The 17,860-nt window shown below is 40.8% G+C and overlaps 1 protein-coding gene across 2 annotated transcripts in view; it reads right to left on the minus strand.

Moving 5' to 3' along the window:
- Window positions 1-7,358: 7,358 nt before the first annotated feature.
- VAMP7 (vesicle associated membrane protein 7) overlaps window positions 7,359-17,860 on the minus strand; it is an 87,725-nt gene continuing 77,223 nt past the window's right edge. Inside the window, exons 7-8 of one of the 2 annotated variants that reach the window (XM_040265560.1) lie at window positions 12,281-12,373; window positions 7,359-9,244 (exon numbers count right to left, since the gene is read on the minus strand). In XM_040265560.1, coding sequence (XP_040121494.1) covers window positions 9,176-9,244; window positions 12,281-12,373 — 162 coding nt within the window. In that variant the 3' untranslated portion in view covers window positions 7,359-9,175. Of the gene's footprint in view, window positions 9,245-12,280; window positions 12,374-15,938; window positions 16,493-17,860 lie in introns of those variants that run through there. The other variant, XM_040265559.1, reaches the window with a different exon arrangement.

Consider the following 17,860-nt stretch of genomic DNA (forward strand, 5'->3'; position numbering starts at 1 on the left):
TCACATTCTCTTTCTCAGCAGGTGGCAGCCTCGCAAGTCCAGCAGAAGGTCCAGCAGAGCCCCACTCACCTCTTGTTGCCTGGACAGGGTGTTTATATAGACCCCAACTCAGGAATACCTGGGAAGGGCCGGCCAGCTAGGTCAGGCTGCCCAGGTCAGCCAGTCTTCACCCATCAGGGGCTCACAGTTGCAGAAAACAGGCCTTGCTGCACAGGTCAGGACCAAGGACCGGGTGTGGGGTCCTGAAGGTCAGGATGGACATGTGGCTGTAACTCTGGCTTCTTTTCTCATCATTTCAACTGGCCCATGAGTAGGGAACAACTTCACAAAGACCATGTCTGCACAAGAGCAATCCAGGAGTCAGGGAGAAGGGGGTTGGTGGTGGAGGTGGGGAGACAGGAGCCCAGTGGCCTGGGTGCAGTGAAAGCCTTTAGAGGACTTGCTTCACTGGAAGGAGGCTGCAGAGTGAAGCCTCGGGCCATGGACCTGGGCAGGAGACTCTCTTAGTTCAGGTTCTGCTCTGAAGCACCCTGGGTCAGCTCCAACCAACAGGTGGGCTGGGGGTAGCCTGCAACAATTGCTATGTGCACACTTCCTGTGTGTGGAGCTGGAGGGGTGCTCCGTGGCCTTGGAGGGACCTGCCCTCGTGAGCCCCCAATGGCCTTTGGGGGACCAGCCTCATGGGCTGCCATGTGCCTGCCCAGGAGAGCCCTGGGCACTGGGAGTGTGTGAGCAAGCTTCTTCTCTTTGCAGCTGGTGCAGAGTTGCTTACGAGGCAGGGTAAAAGCAGCCAAGGGCAAAGGTCAGAGCAGGGTTGGGGGTTCCTCAGGTGTGTCCCCGTGAGTCCTGAGGTGCAGGGTTCATTGGAGTCTGTTACATCCACCTGGGGACCACCACGTGCCTGACCTCAGCCTCGAGCTCCCGACCCATGGCATCAGCACAGACCAGCCTGATGAAAGGCCCGTAAGTTTGGACACTTCCATCAGGACTCAAGGTGACCTCCTGGAGCCCAGAGCAGAGGCCCGACCTCTGTGCACAGGCGAACCCACACTGCAGAAGTCCTGGTGCAGCACCCATTCGGTGCAGTTAGCATGGGTGCCCTTGGGGGAGCCAGTGTCTGCGTCCCTCCCCCTGTGACAACAGACCGTGCAGCCCTGTTTGGCTCACAAGAGCAGAGGCAATGGAAGGCCCATGGGGGCATGGGGTCCAGAGTGAGGACTCAGCTACCCTTGCCTAGTGACCCAAGCCACACTGTCCACCCTGGGGTTGGTCAGGCCTTCCCATATCCTGCAGGAGGGCTGCCTCTCCTGTGTTTGGGGCACTGTCACAGCTGGGTGAAGCATTGCATGGTGACTAGAAGGGGCTGTCACCTGTCAGCCAGCATTACATGGTGACTAGAGTGGGCCATCACCGGTCAGCCCAGGTGGATTGAGGACACCAACCAAGAGCAAGCGTGTGAGCCAGGAGATTGGCCTGGGTCAGCCCTGAGGCTGGATGGAGGCTGTGGAGGAGGCAAGGATCAGGGGATAGCATTTGGAACACAGAGCTGACCACCCTGCAGCAGACAAGCCAGCAAGGCAGCAGGGGGAGGTGAAAATGGTACCCTATGGGAGGATGGAGACACCAGCAGGCCTAGCCACAGGCATGGGGATCCAGGCTGTTCCTTCCTAGCCTGCACTCAGAGTGCCCCCAGCGGCCCCTAGGACCGCTGGAAACCACCTCGTCTCCAACTAGACCTCAGCTAGGAAGGCAGGAAACCCACAAACTCAATTGGACCATGCAGGAATTGAGATGGGGAAGTGTGGGTGCTTGGAGCCTAGAAAGCAAGGTTTCCTGTGGGGGACAAGATCACAGGGTTCTGGAGAGGGACAGGGATGGACATGGACAGGGTGTTGGGCCTTGGACAGATGAGGGGACCATCAGTGAGTGTCCCCCACTAGGGCACGTCCATCCTCCCTCGGGCAGGTCCCCTCCCCTCAAAGCTGGGTCCTGAAACAGAGACAGGCAGCTCCAGGTATCAATAGATCAGTTTATTATCCAGTAACTTACACGGTGGAATCAGGATCCAGGAACGATCAGAAATATTTGCAGCTGCTCTTTGCATGGCCGGAGGTCACTGGGACTGCTGACAGTTGACATGGCGGCAGACGGTGCTTGGAAACAGGACGTACAGTCCTGAATCAAGCTTCATGAATAGTTGACTGGTCTCATGGGTGCCAGGAACACTTCAGGGAAAGTCTTCATGGGTTGGGAACTAACAAGGCAGAGGGGCCACCTGGCCCTAATGATTATTCAGTTCAGTTCAGTCGCTCAGTCGTGTCCAACTCTTTGTGACCCCATGGACTGCAGCATGCCAGGCTTCAACAACCTTTATTAGCTAGAAATGGGTTTATCCAGAATAGTTGTTGAGGGAATAAAAAACCTTTCTAAGGAAGTATTGACAATGCATGATGACTAATTCCTCCCAAACAAACCCAAACACAATGAAGCAAAAGTTTTGTGGTGTCTATCTAAATGAAGGCAAACAGAGAAGAGGATGGCAGAGGATAAGATGGTTAGATAGCATCATCAACTCAATGGACATGAATTTGAGCAAACTCCAGGAGACAGTGGAGGACAGAGGAGCCCCAGTCCATGGGGTCACAGTCAGACGTGACTTAGTGACTGAGCAACAACAAAGTGAAATGTGAGAAGGCAGAATGGTTGTCTGAAGAGGCTTTACAAATAGCTGAGGAAAGAAGCAAGCAAAACAGAAGGGAGAAAGGGAAAGTTACACCCAACTGAATGCAGAGTTCCCGGGAATGGCAAGGCCTTCTTCAAAGAACAGTGCAAAAAAAAAAAAAAAAATAGAGGAAACAATAAAATGAGAAAGATTAGAGATCTCTTCAAGAAAACTGGACATATCAAGGGAGTATTTCATGCAAGGATGAGCATGATAAAGGACAGAAATGGTAAATAAGGACCTAAGAGAAGCAGACGAGATTAAGAAGAGGTGGCAAGAATACACAGAACTACTATACAGAAAAGGTCTTCATGACCCAGATAAACATGATGGTGGGATCACTCACCTGGAGCCAGACATTCTGGAGTGTGAAGTGGGCCTTATGAAGCACTACTACAAAGCTACTGGAGATGATGGAATTCCAGCTGAGGTATTTCAAATCCTACAAGATAATGTTGTTAAAGTGCTGCACTCAATATAGCAGCAAATTTGGAAAACTCAGCAACGGCCACCGGAATGAAAAGGTCAGTTTACATTCCAATCCCAAAGAAGATAAATGCCAAAGAATGTTCAAACTACTGTATAACTGCACTCATTTCATATGCTGGCAGTCATGCTAAAAATCTTTCCAACTAGGCTTCAGCAGAATGTGAACCAAGAAATTCCAGATGTACAAGCTGGGTTTCGAGGAAGCAGAGGAACCAGAGATCAATTTGCCAACATTCATTGGATTATGGAGAAAGCAAGGGAGTTAAAAAAAAAAAGACTTATGTTTCAGTGTCTACACTAAAGCCTTTGACTGTAGGGATCACAAAAAACTGAAAAATTTGTTTTTAAATTTTAAATTGGAAGATAATTGCTTTACAGTATTCTGTTGGTTTCTACCAAACATTAATATGACTCAGTCAGTTTTACCTATGTCCCCTTCCACTGTGGAAAATTCTTAGAGATATCAGACCACCTTACCTGTCTCCTGAGAAACTTGTATACGGGTCAAGAAGCAACAGTTAGAATTGGACATGGAACAACTGACTGGTTCAGTACTGGGAAAGGATATGACAAGGTTGTATGTTGTCACCCTGCTTATTTAACTTCTATGCAGAGTACATCATGCAAATGCCAGGCTGGATGAATTACAAGTTGGAATCAAGATTGCTGGGAGAAACAGCAACATCCTCAGATATGCAGATGATACCACTCTAATGGCAGAAAGGGAAGAGGAACTAGAGAGTCTCTTGATGAAAGTGAAAGAGGAGAGTGAAAAAGTTGGCTTGAAACTCAACATTCAAAAAACTAAGATCATGGTATCTGGGCTCATCACTTCATGGCAACTAGAAGGGGATAAAGTGGAAACAGTGACAAATTTTATTTTCGTGGGCTACAGAATCACTGCAGACAGTGACTCCAGCCATGAACTTAAAAGATGCTTGCTCCTTAGAAGGAAAGCTATGACAAACCTAGACAGCATATTAAAAAGCAGAGACATTACTTTACCAACAAAAGTCCATATAATCAAAGCTATGGTTTTTCCAGTAGTTAGGTACGGATGTGAGAGCTGGACCATGAAGAAGGTGAGCACCGAAGAACTGATGCTTTCAGGTTGTGGTGCTAAAGACCCTTGAGAGTCCCTTAGACAGCAAGGAGATCAAACCAGTCAATCCTACAGGAAATCAACCCTGAATATTCACTGGAAGGACGGATGCTGAAGCTGAGGCACCAATGTTTCGGACAGCTGATGCGAACAGGTAACGCATTGGAAAAGACCCTGATGCTGGGAAAGATTGAAGGCAGGAGGAAAAGGGGGCAGCAGAGGATGAAATGGTTATATAGAATCAATCACTCAATGGACTTGAATCTTAGCAAACTCCCAAGAGATGGTGGAAGACAGAGGAGGCTGACATGCTGCAGTCCATGGGGTTGCAAAGAATCAGACATGACTTAGTGACTGAACAGCAACAGTAGCTAGTTTTGTACGCCAGTGGTTCTTAGCCAAGGTTGATTTTGCTCCCCTACTCCAACTTGGCAGGAACACTGGGACATTTTTGGTTGTCACAATTGGAGACAGTGTGCTCCTGGCATCCAGTGGTTTGAGGTTAGGGATGCTACTGAACATCCTACAATGCACAGGACATCTGGTCCCAAACATCCACCGTGCAAAGATTGAGAAAGCCTGATTTATGCAAGACCCTTCTGACTACTCTACCAAATACCTTGGGTTCCTTCTCATTCTATCGTGGCCAGAATACTCTCTCAACATAAGCTGGGGCAATAACTGAGTTCAGCCCTTTGAAACATCACTACCCCTTCATCACCTGGAGTCCAGTGTCTTAAGAACTATCCCTTTACTGGGTTATTTCAAGCAGGAGGGTAAACATACTGTTACTCCATCTTATCCAGAAGTGAAGTCTGTAAGGGGTATTACTGAATTTAATGTCCTCTCTCTGAGCATGAGACTTTTAATTGGAGTATAACTGCTTTACAAGATTGTATTGGTTTCTGCTGTACAACAACATGAATCAGCCATTAATATGTCTGTCTGTATGTGTGTGTGTGTATGTGTATGTGAACCTCCCCTCCTCTTGAGCCCATGAGACTTTTAAGGTTTTCTTTAATTTGGTCCAAACTTGGAATGTGAATTTTAAAAAGGTAAATCAGGGTGTCAACTTGCACATATAAATTTTCTTTCACAGCCATTCCTCTCTTTGGAAGAGATGTAACAAGTCACAATATATTTTGACTATAGATGTTTAATAAACAACACAAATCCATCAGTTTAATAAACAACACGAATCCAAAATAATCTTGTTCAATGTACCATGACCAAAAGAATGCTTTAACTTCTCAAATGGTCTTTCTCTATAAGATGAAAGAGTTGAATTAATCTTTAGAATGAATCCAGGAAGAGCTTGGCTGGGCTAGATTGGCAGTGCTGTTCTGGCTAGAAGCTGGGAATTTTGTTGAAACTCCTTTATACACTTTTAGAATTCCATTTTGCCAGTGAAATGAACTCATGTGAGACTTGGAAAGCAGAAGGAAAGTGGAAGCCAATATTTTTTGCAGGTCAAGGCACTCAGACATGAAGATGCTAAGGTACCTGGCATATCTCCCGGCTTTGTCTCAATCTCCTCCATTCTGCATCCAACTCATCCTCTTGACTACTGGCCCTCCTCACCAAATGGGGACACAATAGGAAACTTGGCATCAAGTTTACTGAAACCATCACTTCTTTGCCACAGTCTTCGTCACACACCTATTTTGGCAAACAGACACGGAGGGCTTCTCAGGTTTTCTAACTGTTCACCAGCACTAATACATTAAGTGAAAATATTTAGGACTCTTCCTCTTATCCCCTGGCACTTGGTTTCCAGACCATCTCTTCCTACTTTGTCATACACCTGTGTACACCTGAATACAGTATTAAACCCCTTATTTTCATCATCCTTGTCTTGGCTGTTTTCCTCATTGAATTCAAACCGAATCATAGGTCAACCACCACCACCACTCTGTCCAATTTATTATCACCACTCTACTCCATTTATTATTTTTTAAAAGACAGAGTGGTCCAAACAGATCTGCTTCTAATGTAAATATCACACGAGGGTCTACGGCTGCTATTTTTGTTGTTATATAAATTTCCACTAAGACCCCAGGCAAGCAACCCAATTTCTATGTCCATCTTGAGGCTGGGAAGGCAGAGTTAGATAAGGAAGAATCATTATCTGATGGAAGTCCTGCCCATTTATTCTGAAGGAAACTTAGGAATTGTGACACTATTTGACCTTGTGGCCAACAGTCTGAAGAGAAATAATTAGCCTGTGCCACTTCTTTTTCTGTTCATAATAACAAATAATGGCATCACCAACTCAATGGACATGAGTTTGAGTAAACTCCGGGAGTTGGTGATGGACAGGGAGGCATGGGGTCGCAAAGAGTCAGACACGATTGAGCGACTGAACTGAACAATAAACAAACAAATAAACAGCATTCCCCCAGCCCATCTCTAAGTGTCTCCCTCGAGGAAGCCTGGAGAAAGCTAAATGGGCTGTTTCTGAGCTGCTTTATCATGTACTAGAACATATTCTATCATTCTTTACTTCAGTTACCAAGATTCAAAGGCCCCAAGTGACCTATTATTCTTTTCCTGTGGCCAAGCTTTTTGTACATTTGATCTTTGCCATTCTTTCTCTTTTTTTCTTTACCTAAATCTGTTTTTCTATAACAAATTATTCGCTCTCACCCTGTATGCCTTCCTTTCAGTCATCTATTTCAGAACCAGTCAGAATTGAGTTGAAATGGATTACAATCCCTAGGGTTCTTCTGCTGTTCTGTCTCAACCATGGTCTCAGGATGATGGCTGTAGAGGCTGTGTGGTCATTTAATGATCTTTTTATTGGTTACAGTATGGTCTACATATTTTTTAACTTTTGTGTCTTTTGATTTTGAAGAAAATTTTATACACCTGAGACAGTGCTATAGCTCTTTAAGGCTCCAGGTCACATTTTTAAATGTATTTTCATCACAAGTAAAATACTTTCGTTCTGCAAACTATGGTAAAATGTCATCAGAAGAAATTAGGTTCCACAAAGAAATTCTCAAACAAGCAACTCATTGTATTACTCTTATATTTTTATTAATGTCTTCAGTTTGTGCATCATTTAAAATAAGGTATGTGCTTCAAAAAGCATTCCTATACATAAATAGACCAAGAGATGGTTAAGTAATTTATCCCTAAAACATGCACATCATTTTTATTCAGGTATGTATAAGAAAGGGAAATGAGCTTTCAGTCTTTTTTGTTGAATTAAAGACATTTTGAAATTATTATTAAGAACACCAAATGTTTTCATGGAACAAATGCTTTCCAATGCAAAATGCTAATGGAATTAAAAGGCATTAGTGTTGATCAAAAGAACTGAAAAAACATTTCCACTATACATGATCACAAGGAAAAGGGTTCCAGTGAGTTGAAAACATATGTCAAATAAAGGAATTAGCATGAACTGAAAAGTTTAGATGGAAGAACAGGTAGCAGGATCCAGATTATGTGACATATATATATATATATATATATATAATATTATATATATATATGTATATTCAAGGCACATGACTAGGCTAAACAGGTGGCTAGGTTTCATAGACCAATTTGTTCTTTCATTGGGAAAATAGTCAAATGTAATATAATTTCCATTTACTGGCCTTTATTGATAAGTAAATGCAATTAGATCTACAGAGCAAATGTCTTTTCAGATACACACCGAAAGTACACACTAGCTAACAGATGCCAGAGTAGCCAAAGCAGTATGATTACATTCCAGTTTTTTTCACACTGCAGTTACATGGATGTTAGCTAAAATGTCTTTACATTGTTTCTAGATATCATACTGTCTACTCTCAAGTTACACAAAAAATAATCTTCAAACCTAGGCAGGTTAAAGAACTTTCAAAACCACAAAGGATGTTCAAACTATTGTTCAACACCAGTTAAACCCAAACCCTAGAATTGATTGTTGATTATATTCAGCTTGGGCTTTTCCCAGGCTGGAAAAGTTCTCCCACACTATCTCCCTTTATCTCCCTTTGTGCTAGCGAAAATGCTAGCACGTTGGCTGTAGTTCTCTTCTTTTTCTTTGGTGAATCAGTGGAATGCGCCTACCCACGCCCTCTACTGCCCATTCTATTATCTATACAATTGCCCTAAACATCCATGAAAGGAAAAGGAATATACAAAAAATTCTAGCCTTCAACAGTATTTAAACCACCATCTTCTGAAATCAACTGCAATAGGGAAACAGAGGATATCAAGCTCTGCAAAGTCTGTGAATGATCAGAACTCTCGTTCTAAAAGTTAGTAATATGCAGACAAGGATAAATCTGTGTGCTTCTAACAGGCTAGCAAAACATTTCCCTTCTGACTGAGATGAACTGTTTAATATCAATACTTTACCTGCTTGGGTTCCTTGAAACACCAACAATTGCATTACAATTCCCCAAATAACAATTCTCCATGAACATTGTTTTCAAGCACCTAAAACCCTTCAAAATCAAAAGACATTGAGACAAGATATTAGCAATACCATCAGTCTTTTCAACTTTTGTGTGCACAAAGGTCATCCAGAATTTTAGCCGACAGTTCATAAGACATTTGGTTTCTACCTTGGTGATAGCTTTGTGCAATTACAAACAAAATGTTTCTGCAAGAAGATGACACTAAACAAAATGCTTTTTTTAAGGCTACTGCTACAATAAATGGTTCAGTCTGAAGTGCACTAAAATAAACAAGTTGATAGGACGAAGATAAACCTGGAGGCATGGAACAAGATTTCAAAAAAAGAGAGAAAGAAGCAGGTTGAAGAGACTGGCAGACACCATCTCTCAGGATTAAAAGGCCTGAATTACATGGATTGCTTTTAACTCCTTGGTCTCTTATATCCTTGGTTAATGATAACCTTTTTATTTCTTCACACAGTTTGGCCATGTAAATCCACCGCAGAGAGGTGATACAATAATATAGATGAATACCTGGGGTGGGGGAGAAGGCAATTTTATTTTCTTGAATCTATCACAGGCTCCTAAATAATATATAAAGGCAAGACCAATGAACAAATTTTGGTTCCATGAGAGTAGCAGTGGTATAATAATACAACATACTAATCAAGTATTTCCAAAGATAATAGTAGAATGAAAATGATCTTTTCTGATATAACTCACAGCCACTTGAATTCCACTCTTTTTCTTTTTATTGGTGCAAAGCAGTGGGGTTGTTTCTCTTCACTGGGAAGTGAGCAGACTAGAACTATATAAGCCGCTCTACTGATAACATCATTGTCATAAGAATCACAAACTAACATAATTCCCTTGAGATATGATTTTATAATTAAGTACATTTTTAGATTTTGCATATGGATTTATTTTTCATTATTAGGGTGATTAAAAATAAAAAGCATGAGTAGACTCTAAACCTATACCACCTATGAGCAAGAATGTTGCCATGAACATTTCAGTGGATGACACTAATTGTAATTATTCAATTGTAAGTAACACAGCAAAAATATGAGTCCTTTAAAGATGTATTCAGTTTTTAATTATGGTATTATAATTGTAAATTATTCTATTTTAATGGTGTATGCTTGCTCACATTACTACATTCCAAAAATAGGTTTACTATCAAATTTAGGTTCACTGCATTGTCAGTCATTCTGTTTTGATTTAAATTATAACCTAAGATCTTTAAGTGACTGATTTCATTACTCACATGCTTAGAAAAAAATATGGATTTTTTTCCTCTACAAATGTTGGGGGAAATTATGGTTATTAATGAATATGGTAAAGTGCTCAAATTATATTCACACACACAGATATTCCAACTTGATATAAAGCTGACATCTGCCACAGGTAAAACATAAGGATTTTTAAAGCTGAAGTACAATACTTGAGGTGACAGCACTTTTTGTCAGAGGTGGCAAAGTCCTCCAAATGTAACAAGTAATCAACAAAAATAATCAGTAACGGATAAAAATAATCTGAATGTAACAATTATCTACTTTTATAACTCAATCTAAATTCCTGGATCACGGAAGGGAGAAGAAGCTAAGCTGAGAAGCCAAGAATGTGCCAGCCTTGGATACCATGGATCCTGAACAAGAAGACATGCAAGGCGATGGCACAATTTCTAGTATAACATGAATAGATCTAGGGCTGCCCTTCTCGGTTAGGCAGGTCCAGCTGTCTAAGGTGGGAAGACCTTCAGTAGCCACCTTCTGGTGGCTCAGAAAGTAAAGAGTCTGCCTGCAGTGCAGGAGACCTGGGTTGAACCCCTGGGCCGGGAAGATCCCCTGGAGAAGGAAATGGCAACCCACCCCGGTATTCTTGCCTGGAAAATCCCATGGACAGAGGAGCCTGGCAGGCTACCATCCATGGGGTCACAGAGTCAGACCCAACTGAGCACCTTCACAACAGCCTGCTCTGTGGATTTTGGACTTGCCTAGCCAGCTCCTGCCATTGCATAAACTAATTCCCTGTGATATATCTTTTAATATATATTCAAAGAAATTCAAGGAGAGAGAAGATCTGTTAACAAGTATAAAAGTTCCATGAAAAAATGTTAAAATATAGTAAGCATCCCTAGAAATTTAAAACATGGCTTCCCTTGTGGCTCAGTTGGTAAAAAATCTGCCTGCAATGCGGGAGACCTGGGTTTGATCCCTGGGTTGGGAAGATTCCCTGGAGAAGGGAAAGGCTACCCACTCCAGTATTCTGGCCTGGAGAATTCCATGGACTGTATAGTCCATGGGGTTGCAAAGAGTTGGACAAAACTGAGAGACTTTCACTTCACTTACAAAAATAAACATTTTAAAATTAATCATTAATTTTTTAAATTAAGACCTGGATAGCAGAATGAACAGAGCTGGAAGAGTTAGCTGAATGATTCATCCAGAATGTGATACAAGAAAGGAGTTTAAACATATTAAAAAGGCTACCAAACATGCAGGATAGTTCAAAGTGATCCAATATCTGTTTATATTAGAGTTCCAAAAGGAGAACAGCATATAGACTATATTTACACACAAGAGGATTATTGCATTATAATAAGTAAATACTAAGAAATGGAACTCACCATGCATTAAAAAGTACCTCTTAGTACTTATTCCAGAAATTAAAGAAAAGTTAATTATTATTGCTTTCATTAATGTCATTCAATATATTAATAGTAAATGTAGTTTTATTATCAATTCATTGGGTGGAGAAATATCATCTCTTAAAGTGAAATGCCTATTCCCGATTAAAAACAAAAGCTTTAGTACTCTAGAAATAAAAGGTTCTTTCACTTCACAATGAAAGTCTAATAAGAATTCATAGTAAATATCACTCATAAATATTAGAAGCATCCCAATTAAAACCAGGAACTAAATAAAAATTCTCAGTGATACTGTAATTATTCAACACTGCTAGTAAATGCTCTCTCTATATATATATGATAAGGTTAAGATTATTAACAGATGGCATTAACCTAATTAATTAACCTAAGATAATTAACCTACAGCAGGAGTCAGTAAACTATAGCCTTCACCTGTGAGCTAAGAATGGTTTTTATAATTTTTGACATTTTTTTTTTTTTTAAAGAATATGTGACACAGACAGTATGTGACCTGCAAAGCCTGGACATCACAGAACATTTGCTGACTCCTAATCTACAGCACACAGAAGAATCAACTGACAAACTATTACAACTAATAAAACTTATACAAGGTTGCCAGAAACAAAAAGATGAATCAGAAAAGAAAAAAAACAGAAACAGATAATAGAATTAACTAGAAAATAGAGATTATGGACTCAACTAGAAAATGTAATTTGAAAAGAATCCCATTTTAATAGTGAGAAAACCATGAAATAACCAGGAATATCATAGTAACTTCAGAGGAAAGTAAATGCCTAGCCATATATTTCAGCATTAAAAGTTATACATAGCTCATTTCAGAGTGCTAATCATTGAGAAAAAATTCCAACACCTAATTTCTTAGAGACTGAAAGCTAAAATCACTAAAGGACAAAACTTACAACTGATATGATGATGATGATGATAGTGAGCTTGAGATTCTTCATGCACATGGCTCGGGCAAGATTTCTGCTGGTTGTTTTGAAGGTGACAGACTAGGGGGGAAAAAAAAGCATGAATTGGTTGATCCCTGGCAATGACTACATGACGGATTTGCAATAATACCTGCAAAACTTTCACTTTCATTAATTCTGTTGCAATGTTCTTTATACCTTCCCTCTCTTCACATGTAGACTGGCCATTTGTAATCTCTAGTGTCCCAAAGCAGGACTCTACCATATATATGGTAAGCAGTAAGCCCATTGCAAAGGGTTCCCTCCTTTTTCTTCTGCACTGTAGCAGTACATGTAACAATGACCACTAGAAGTAGTTCTCCCTGCTAGCAGAAAAGCCTTTTTCCCTTTATTCTTCCAGTAGAGAAAGTTTCTTTATAAGCCAGTTGACTGGAAACACATTTGCCTATTCTGCCCCATTTAATCCTGCTATTGTGAACCGTAAGAACTGTTTAGTTCCCCCAGGAAGATATGTATTTACTCATATGAGGGCCCAAACCCAAAGAACTTCACTCCTTCAGTTATCCATTTTCTTTTGCAGCATCAATTTCTTAATATATATCGAACCATTCCCACCAGGATACATGCAGTTTCAAACAAACAATAATCACTAATAGTTCAGAAGTTCCACTCCTAGATATATACCAAACAGAAAGGTATGTACAAGTTCAGCTAAAGACTATACAGAAATGTTACCAACTGCATTATTTGTTTTATTTCAAACCTGGAAACAACCCAAATGCCTACCAACTGTACTGCAAAGAATTTAACCTTGCCTGAAAAGGATCTGACCTTTGCCCTCAGCTCCTGAAAGACAACGTTTTCTTGCTTTGGAGCCATGGGCCCGCCAAATAGTAACTGTAGTTTAGTGCAGGGACTAGTCACTCCAGGAAGACCAACTATATGATTTAGGATAGGGGTTTAGGTCAGACCTAGAGGAGCTTAGACTGGAGACTGAGATTAAGCAAGTAGGCAATCGTAAGTCAATCATGCTTATGTAAGGAAATTGCAATGAAAAATTAAACAACAAAGTCCTACTGTAGCACAGGGAACTATTCAATATTCTATAATTAAACCACAATGGAAAAGGATATGAAAAAGAACATTTGTATATATACATACATGTATAACTGAATCACTTTGCTGTATACCAGAAACTAGCATAATACTGTATATAAATCAACTATGTTTCAATAAAAACAACAACAAAACTGAGCAATGAAGCCTGGGCAAGCTTCCATGTTGTACAATACTCTGCATATGTTGCAAAATAAATTTATTTGATGGCAAGATAGGAAAAATTTAAATATAAAACATTTTCTCTATCCTTTGGCTTCTTCCCTTCCCTCACTGTGCATTGTATATCCGCATTAGGCATCAACCAAATCTTCTCCATCACCAAAATACCTGCTCAAACATAAAGACCAACATTCTACCAGCACCAACAAGACAACTTAAAGATAACATTCTTTCTTAATCTTGTGAGGAGCCACAATCTGGATTGTGTAAACTGTCAACATGTCACTTAATGTCCAGCCTTCTGTCTCAAAAAAACTTATAGAACTGTGCCTTGACTTCCAATGGGCAGAACAGTTCTCAGAGCTTTCTGAGATGCTGTTCTCAGGTTATAATCCTCAAATTTGGCTCGAATAAAATTTTCAATTTCTTTGATCAATGGATTAATTTTTTATTGACAATGTCATCACACATCTATGCTGGCAGAGTAACAACCACACAGGGAGAGAACAGAAACTCTGGGTTTGGTACCTCCCTTGAACTCCACCCCAATGTGCTTCTGCTCTTGGTTGAGCTTAATCTGTAACATTTGCCTGTAAAAAACCATAACTGTAGGTATAATAGTTTTTACAAAGTCCTTCTTGTGAGTTATCAAACCTGAGAGTCGTTTGGGGAATTAACAAACTTGCACGTGGTATCAGAATTGAGGGCTGTCTGGGGACTGTGGCCTCTAAACCGTATATAGTTGGTGAACACTTCTAAGTTGCCTAAACTCTTTACAATTACTCACAAACAAAGTCATAATAAAGAATCCAAGGAGGAAGAAGATAATATGAAGAAGAAGTAGTGAGCAATGAGCTTCCTTGATGGTTCAGTCAGGAAAGTACCTGCCTGCAAATGCAGGAGACGCAAGAGACAAGGGTTCGATCCCTGGGTCAGGAAGATCCCCTAGAGGAGGAAACAGCAACCCACTCTAGTATTCTTGCGTGGAGAGTCCCACAGACAGAGGAGCCTGGCAGGCTACAGACCATGGGGCCACAGAGTCGGACACGACTTAGTGACTACACCACCAGTGAGCAATAAAGCTAATACAGTTAAGTGACTGAATGGATTTAAGATTTCTCCACGAGCCTCAGGTTAATATTCAAACACTAATAAACCACCTATTTAAAACCAGTTAAACTAAACAGAACAATTGTTACACCTTACCAAAGCTTTCCGTGGAGACAGGTGGGGGTGGGTGTAAGTAGAAAAGAAGAATAAAGAAAAAAAAACTGTGAAAATGACAAGGGCAAGCTGACAAGCCTGTGGCCTATCCACTCCATGTTGAGGATTTCATTAGCAGCTGATGATGCCCTAAAATTGGGCAAAGGACTTGACTAATTTCTCCAAAGAAGATACACCAATAGCCAATAAGCACATAGCTTCCCTGGTGGTTCAGATGGTAAAGAATCTGCCTGCAGTGCAGTGACCCAGGAAGATCACTGGAGTTGGGAAGATCCCCTGGAGAAGGGAATGGCTATCCACTCCAGTATTCAAATTGGGAAAGAAGTATGTGAAGGTCGTATATTGTCACCCTGCTTCTTTAACTTGTATGCAGAGTACATCATGCAAAATGTCAGGCTAGATGAATCACAAGCTGGAATCAAAACTGCTGCGGGAAATATCAATGACCTCAGATATGTAGATGATTCTAATCTAATAGCAGAAAAGGAAGAGGAACTAAAGAGCCTCTTGATGAGGGTGAAAGAGGAGAGTGAAAAGGCTGGCTTAAAACTCAACATTCCAAAACCTAAGATCATGGCTTCTGGTCCCATCACTTCATGGCAAATATTAGCCTGGTGAAAAAGTAACTGCAGTTTCAGACTGTGAATTTTAAATCATTATAACTAGGCTTAAACACATTTTTATTAATCAAAATAGGAACTATTACAACCAATACATTTTTTGCCAGTGTGAAATAAGTTTGTTTATTCCTGTGGCATAAAAATCCATGCTTTGGGATTCGCTGAATTCTTGGGAAGTATTTTCTGCCTCCTGCTGGTTGTGGAAGCATTTTCCTTGCAAAAAGTTGTTGAGATGCTTGAAAAATTGGCAGTCTGTTGGTGAGAGGTCAGGTGTTGAATATGATTGATGAGGCAAAGCTCATAGCCCAGTTCATTCGATTTTTGAAACATTGATTGTGTGACATACATTGTCATGAAGAAGAATTGGGCCCATCCTGTTGACTAATGCCGGATGCAAGAGTTGCCAATTTTAGTGCATTTCATTGATTTGCTGAGCATACTTCTCAGATATAACGGTTTTCTTGGGATTCAGAAAGCTGTAGTGGATCAGACAGGCAGCAGACCACCAAACAGTGACCAAGACCTTTTTTTGGTGCAAGTTTGGCTTTGGGAAGTGCTTTGGAGCTTCTTCTCAGTCCAACCACTGAGATGGTCATCACCAGTTGTTGTATAAATCCATTTTTCATTGCATGTCACAATCCAATCAAGAAATGGTTCATTGTTGTAGTACAGAATAAGAGAAAACAATAATTCTTTTGATTTGTGGGCAGTTCATGAGGCACCTACTTATCAAACTTTTTCACCTTTCCAATTTGCCTCAAATGCCAAATTACCATAAAATGATTGATGCTGAGTTCTTGGGCAACCTCTTGTGGTGTTTTAAGAGCATCAGCTTCAATGATGCTCTCAATCGGTCGTCGTCAACTTCCAATAGCCAGCCACTGTGCTCCTCATCTTCAAGGCTCTTGTCTCCTCTGCAAAACTTCTTGAACCACCACTGCATTGTATGTTCATTAGCAGTTCCTGGGCCAAATGCATTGTTGATGTTGTGAGTTGTCACTGCTGCTTTATGACTCATTTTGAACTCGAATAAGAAAATTGCTCGAATTTGCTTTTTGTCCAACATCATTTCCCTAGACTAAAATAAATATAAAATAAACAGCAAGTAATAAGTCATGAGCAATAAAAACAAATAAACCAAGAAGTGTGCATTTAAATGATGTCTAACATAACCACATTTACTTAAGAATGTATTCAGTATCAAACAGCAAAGTACAACAACGTAAAACCATAATTGCTTTTGCACCAACCTACTAGAAGGGGAAACAGTGACAGATTTTATTTTCTTAGGCTCTAAAATCATTGAGGATGGTGACTGCAGCCATGAACTTAAAAGAGACCTGCTCTTTGGAAGGAAAGCTATGACAAACCTGACAGCATATTAAGAGGCAGAGACATCACTTTGCCAACAAAAGTTTGTATATTCAAAGCTATGGTTTTTTCAGTAGTCAGGTATGGACGTGAGAGTTGAACCATAAGGAAGGCTGAGTGTCAACGAACTAATGCTTTCAAATTGTGGTGCTGGAGAAGACTCTTGAGAGTCCCTTGGACTGGAAGGAGATCAAATCAGTCCATCCTAAAGGAAATCAGTCCTGAATATTCATTGAAAGGACTGATGCTGAAGCTGAAGCTCCAATACTTTGGCTACCTGATGCAAAGAGCCAATTCAAAGAAAGAGACTCGGATGCTAGGAAAGATTGAAGACAAAAGGAGAAGGGGAGTGACAGAGGATAAGATGGTTGGATGGTATGACGGGCCCAATGGACATGAGTTTGAGCAAACTCTGGGAGATAGCGAAGGACAGGGAAGCCTGGCATGATGCAGTCCATGGGGTCAAAGAGTCAGACACGACTCAGTGACTATATAAAAACAAATAAGCACATGGCAAGATGATTAACATCACTAGTCACTGTTATTGTTTCAGTTGCCAAATCCTGTACAATTCTTTGTGTCGCCATGAACTGTAGCCTGCCTGGCTCCTCTGTTCATGGGATTTCCCAGGCAAGAATACTAGAGTGTGTTGCCACTTCCCTCTCCAAGGGATCTTCCCAACCCAGGGATCAAACCTGTGTCTCCTGCCTTTCAGGTGGATTCTTTACTGTTGAGCCACCACAGGAAGCCCCATTAGTCATTAGGGAAATGAAAATCAAAACCACAATGATCCTACTTCATACCAATGAGCATGGCTATAACAAAAATATGGAAAATGACAAGTGTTGGTGAAGATGTAGAAAAACTGGTATCCTTGTACATATATATAGTGGACATATATGTATACATACACATATACATATAGTGGGACTATAAAATGGTGCAGCAGTTAAGAAAAAATGTTTGGTAGTCCCTCAAAAAGCTAAACACTGGATTACCATATGATCCAACAATTCCACTCCCCCATAAATACTCAAAGTAACTGAAAGCAGGGACTTGAATGAATACTTGTAAT

Source organism: Oryx dammah, unplaced genomic scaffold (assembly GCF_014754425.2).
Source record: "Oryx dammah isolate SB20612 unplaced genomic scaffold, SCBI_Odam_1.1 HiC_scaffold_23, whole genome shotgun sequence".
NCBI lineage: Eukaryota > Metazoa > Chordata > Mammalia > Artiodactyla > Bovidae > Oryx > Oryx dammah.